Here is a 6,000-nt window from a genome sequence, read left to right on the forward strand (position 1 = left end):
GCAGACGTGGACCCGGGCCTCTCAGGGAGGAAGGGCCGAAACGGTGACCCGGACTGTGATTGGTGCCGGCCTGCTCCTGGAGCTCAGCCCCGCCCGGAGGAGACCCCCCGCCTCAATGTTCAGCTGCTCATTGGAGACCACCGAGTTTGAAAAATCCGCCAAATTCCGGCGCCCAGGCGGAGATAAAACCGAGGCTTCGGGTCATTTAGGACCTACATTCTCTGACCGCTACGATCAGTCAACAACCGAATCATGTCTGGACGAGGAAAGACCGGCGGAAAGGCCAGAGCCAAGGCAAAGAGCCGCTCCTCCCGCGCCGGGCTCCAGTTCCCGGTGGGTCGTGTCCACAGGCTGCTCCGCAAAGGAAACTACGCACAGCGCGTCGGAGCCGGAGCCCCCGTCTACCTGGCCGCTGTGCTCGAGTATCTCACCGCTGAGATCCTCGAGCTGGCCGGAAACGCCGCCCGCGACAACAAGAAGACCAGGATCATCCCCCGTCACCTGCAGCTGGCTGTCCGCAACGACGAGGAGCTCAACAAGCTGCTGGGAGGAGTCACCATCGCCCAGGGAGGGGTGCTGCCCAACATCCAGGCTGTCCTGCTGCCCAAGAAGACCGAGAAGGCCGCCAAGAAGTAAAATAACACCGGTACTAACTAACGCAACGGCTCTTTTAAGAGCCACACACCTTCGCCACAAAGAGCATCTCCTGCCGCTCTCAAACATCACAGACCCGCTCAAATCACCAGCAGATAATCCGTCAGACTCGATTTCAAAGACGGTTTTTATTTTGGAAGAAATTAATCGACATTTTTCACTTGGAAATCGGATAAACGTGAATTTTTTTAAAAATTCCATATGTAGTGATATTCATTTGTCCCAATAACTGTGTTTCAGGTTTACTGCCTGCTGGTCACAACATGAAATTTTCAGTCTTGTAGCCAAACTGAAAAAAAGGCTGAGTTTTCTAGTTTTTCCACTTCTACAAAACTAAATCGCACACTGCAGAATAAACTACACCTGAATAAAGATATTTGTGTTTTCAGTATGGGATATAAAATGAGGTTTTTAAGAATTATTCCAGTGGCAACATCTTATACAAAATTCTTACCCTACCCAGCTCATGTAGCTTTAAATAAATCAAAATATCTCTTATATTTGCTGAACTGTTTTGCTCCGCTCAATCTTATTCTGTTTCAATCCTTAATGGTAAAGAAAAAAATTTTTTTTTTTTTTTTTTTTTTTAGCTACGTTTGGATTGAAGAATGAAACTTCCTTGTTATGCTCATTAAGGTCCAGTGGTTGATCACATATAATCTATAATGCCAAAAGTTTTCACTCACCCATCCAAATTATTGAAATCAGGTGTTCCAATCACTTCCATGTCCACAGGTGTATAAAATCAAGCACCTAGGCATGCAGACTGTTTCTACAAACATTAGTGAAAGAATGGGTCACTCTCAGGAGCTCAGTGAATTCCAGCGTGGTGCTGTGATAGGATGCCACCTGTGCAACAGGTCCAGTCATGAAATGTCCTCATTCCTAAATATTCCACAGTCAACTGTCAGTGGTATTATAACAAAGTGGAAGTGATTGGGAATGACAGCGACTCAGCCACCAAGTGGTAGGCCATGTAAAATGACGGAGTGGGGTCAGTGGATGCTGAGGTCATAGTGCGCAGAGGTCGGCAACTTTCTGCAGAGTCAATGGCTACAGACCTCCAACCTTCATGTGGCCTTCAGATTAGCTCAAGAACAGTGGTAGAGAGCTTCATGAATGGGTTTCCATGGCCGAGCAGCTGCGTCCAAGCCATGCATCACCAAGTGCAATGCAGAGCGTCAGATGCAGTGGTATAAAGCTCACCACCACTGGACTCTAGAGCAGTGGAGTCATGTTCTCTGGAGTGACCAATCGTGCTTCTCCATCTGGCAATCTGATGGACGAGTCTGGGTTTGGTGGTTGCCAGGAGAACAGTACTGGTCTGACTGCATTGTGTCAAGTGTAAAGTTTGGTGGAGGGGGGATTATGGCGTGGGCTTGTTTTTCAGGAGCTGGGCTTGGTCCCTTAGTTCCAGTCAAAGGAACTCTGAATGCTTCAGCATACCAAGAGATTTTGGACAATTCCATGCTCCCAACTTTGTGGGAACAGTTTGGGGATGGCCCCTTCCTGTTCCAACATGACTGTGCACCAGTGCACAAAGCAAGGTCCATAAAGACATGGATGAGAGAGTTTGGTGTGGATCAACTTGACTGGTCTGCACAGAGTCCTGACCTCAACCCCATAGAACACCTTTGGGATGAATTAGAGCGGAGACTGAGAGCCAGGCCTTCTCATCCAACATCAGTGTGTGACCTCACAAATGTGCCCATAAACACACTCCTAAACCTTGTGGAAAGCCTTCCCAGAAGAGTTGAAGCTGTTCTAGCTGCAAAGGGTGGACCAACGTCATAATAAACCCAATGGATTAAGAATGGGATTTCACCTAAGTTCCTATGTGAGTCAAGGCAGGTGAGCCAATACTTTTGGCAATATAGTGTATCTTCCTGCATTTATCCATCAGGGAGCTGATCAGCAACAACCAACCTGAAAGATTTAACACTATTAAGAAAACATCCGAGGCTTAAGGCTCTTTATGTCCACCTAACCTATGGTTAAAACCTATAGCTTGAAGGTTAATAGGGGAAAAATAGAGATGAAAAATAATTTCATTTTCCAAAAATGCCCCTATAAGGAGGACCTCAGGCCCTGAAACAGGGGTGTCAGACTCAATCACAGAAGGGGCTGGAATCTGAACTAAGATCTAACCCAGTGATACTCAACGTGTGGTTCTTTTGTGACGCTTTGTGGCTCTTTTGTGTCTTTTTTTTTTTTTTTATATTATTCCCCCAGAAACCTTGAAAAAGGTCAACTTTAACCTCAGAAACTATCTATTGCAAGTTACATTTATCAGTTTGTTTCCCACTCTTGTACAGTTGGCTTTAATTTTCAACTTTTATTTTTTGTCTGTATATTTCCATTGTCTTTATTTTTTCTTTTTCCTTTCTTGCCACTTTCAATCAATTTTTACTGCTTTTAAAGCCCAAGCTTGCCACTTCTTTTTGCACTGTTTCACCAGTTTTTGCCTATTTTATCTTGTTTTTTTCTATTTTTCCCCTGTATTGCCATTTTTGCATCTTCTTGCCCATTTCAGCTGCCTGTTTTCATTGAATGCCACTTTTTCCCCATTTTTGCCCTGTTGCCCAGACCTTGTACAGTAGATCCTCCCAGGAATGTCATAGAGCAAACAAAAGTTATGAAATTCAAATTTAAATGTGTAACGGGGCAGACCCTGATCATACATGTGAAATATGAAGCAAATTAGATGTTTCATTGTAGCATGAGGCCAACTTCCTGTGTCATGTGGCAAGATATTGAAATAGTCACAATTGGCAGAAAGGCATCCTTTAATGAGACATGTCAGTGTGGTGAACAAGTACTGAGGCCTTTTATCAAAATCTGAACTTGAGAATTTCAAACAGTAACAGGTAAAGAAATGGTTTGGTCGTGTCACTTCCTGTTGCTGGTACGTGGCACTATAGCAAAAACAATGGAGGTAACCTTTCAATGTGTAGAGGGCAGACCTTGATCATACTTGTGAAATTCAATGCAAATCAAATGTTTCATGCTAGAGTTATTGTGGTTTCCTGTCAAACGGCGTGAGAACAAATCTTTACTGTTGCCACTGAGGTGTCCTTTAATTAAACATGGGATTATTGAGGAAAATTAACACAACTGAGCTCTTTCCTTCCAAATTTGAGCTTGGCATGCTCAACAGTGAAGAAATGACTGAACAGACTGGCTTCCTGTTGCCATAAGGGGGCACTGCAGTAACATATTTACATGTATTCCCAGTCTGGGACTGTAGTCTTGCATGGGAATTTTTAAGAACATAGGATCATATGCTGAACAGTACACGATTTTTGTCCCCAGTTGTGGCCCCGCCCATTGGCAGAGGTCAGTGTAGGGCACAATGTCAGATGGTCATGCAGTCCAGAAGTAGTATCAAAAATCAGGAGTCAATCAGATCAGTACCCTAGGAGGTTATAGTTCAGATTCAAACCCTCTTGATCAGTGACACTCAACATTTTTGAACTGTAGAAGTAAAAATGGTGGAGCTCCTGTTTGGATTTTGGCATGGGTCTGACAGGCTTTTTATATGTGTAGTCCCAATGGATATGCCCACCAATCTTCATAATCCTGGGTTAAACCTGCTGCAAGGGAGATTTATGGCTACATTGGAGGGGGGCACCATCTAGCCATACGACCACACCATGTTATAACTCAATGGATTAGGAATGGGATGTCACTGAAGTTCATATGCGAGTCAAGGCAGGTGAGGGAATACTTTTGGCAACATAGTGTATTCAAAGCCATGTTTCCATCAGGGGGGTCAAGTTTGATTCAGTACAGTTTAGTATGGTTTGGTACGCTAAACCCCCAAATAGTTGGCGTTTCCACAGACACACTTGCCCTCACTTGGTGGGTGGGCTGTAAAGGCGATAAATGTGAAGTCACAGTCAGCGCAAGTCTGCAGGTCCAACCACAGAGTTGTAGACGATAAAGTAAACTGCTTGAAAATCAGTTGAGAAATGAGCAAGTTATGGTTAATTTTCAATGTACATGCATTGCCTTTAATGAGAACGTCGCCCCCGCCAAGATGGCCGCCATGTAGGCACGTCGCTTAGCAGGCTGCTACAGCGTGCTGACGTATCCAGTCTTCTATATATATCTATGAGTACTGTGATGATTGAGAGGGTTTAGATTTGACCGCTAGGCGGCAATGCTGGTTCATGTTGAGCATTGTAAGACATGTTGACAATAAGGCAAAAAAAAAAAAAACAAGAAGAAGTAATGCAATGTGTAACCCATGGAGAGAATAAACAAAAAGCCTGCATGAAGAAACAAAAAGACTAAGCCATTCTTTGCACACCAACCAAACAAAACAAGTAAAACCCCCTATTGTTGTGTGCAGCTCCACCTTTTTGGTATGGAGAGGTAAGATTGGTACAGTAAAATACCAAATAATAGCCGTTTATTTGTTTCAATCAATGACAAAAGAATTGCACCTGTTGAACTCTACGTGGCTTATTGATACCAGGGAGGCAGCTACAGAATACAGTTTACATGTGATCAACCTCTGGACCTTAATGAGCATAACAAGGAAGTTTCACTCTTCAATCCAAACGTAGCTAAAAAAAAAAAAAAAAAAAAAAAAAGTTTCTTTTCTTTACCATTAAGGATTGAAACAGAATTGTCTAAATTTGACAGTTTCAGCATTGTTGTGAATAAATTTACATACTGTCTATTTATAAATGAATTGTTCCATTTACAAACTTTTCCAGCAAATTCCTTGCCCACCTGTGAAATACAATTTTAGGAGTAAACAGACATTTTTTTAGGAGGCAGCCACAGAATAAGATTGAGTGGAGCAAAACAGTTCAGCAAATATAAGAGATATTTTGATTTATTTAAAGCTACATGAGCTGGGTAGGGTAAGAATTTTGTATAAGATGTTGCCACTGGAATAATTCTTAAAAACCTCATTTTATATCCCATACTGAAAACACAAATATCTTTATTCAGGTGTAGTTTATTCTGCAGTGTGCGATTTAGTTTTGTAGAAGTGGAAAAACTAGAAAACTCAGCCTTTTTTTCAGTTTGGCTACAAGACTGAAAATTTCATGTTGTGACCAGCAGGCAGTAAACCTGAAACACAGTTATTGGGACAAATGAATATCACTACATATGGAATTTTTAAAAAAATTCACGTTTATCCGATTTCCAAGTGAAAAATGTCGATTAATTTCTTCCAAAATAAAAACCGTCTTTGAAATCGAGTCTGACGGATTATCTGCTGGTGATTTGAGCGGGTCTGTGATGTTTGAGAGCGGCAGGAGATGCTCTTTGTGGCGAAGGTGTGTGGCTCTTAAAAGAGCCGTTGCGTTAGTTAGTACCGGTGTTATT

General features: G+C 42.7%; 1 protein-coding gene across 1 annotated transcript; it reads left to right on the forward strand.

The window, feature by feature from the left end:
• Positions 1 to 252: 252 nt before the first annotated feature.
• On the forward strand, positions 253 to 636 carry LOC121508437 (histone H2A-like). Its single transcript, XM_041785295.1, has one exon. It carries the CDS (start codon positions 253 to 255, stop codon positions 634 to 636), a length of 384 nt encoding a protein of 127 aa, XP_041641229.1.
• Positions 637 to 6,000: the final 5,364 nt, after the last annotated feature.

This window comes from Cheilinus undulatus, linkage group 4, assembly GCF_018320785.1.
Source record: "Cheilinus undulatus linkage group 4, ASM1832078v1, whole genome shotgun sequence".
NCBI lineage: Eukaryota > Metazoa > Chordata > Actinopteri > Labriformes > Labridae > Cheilinus > Cheilinus undulatus.

Bases quoted from the DNA above. Each gene is read 5' to 3' on its own strand.
- LOC121508437 (XM_041785295.1), top strand. From the start codon at position 253: ATGTCTGGACGAGGAAAGACCGGCGGAAAGGCCAGAGCCAAGGCAAAG.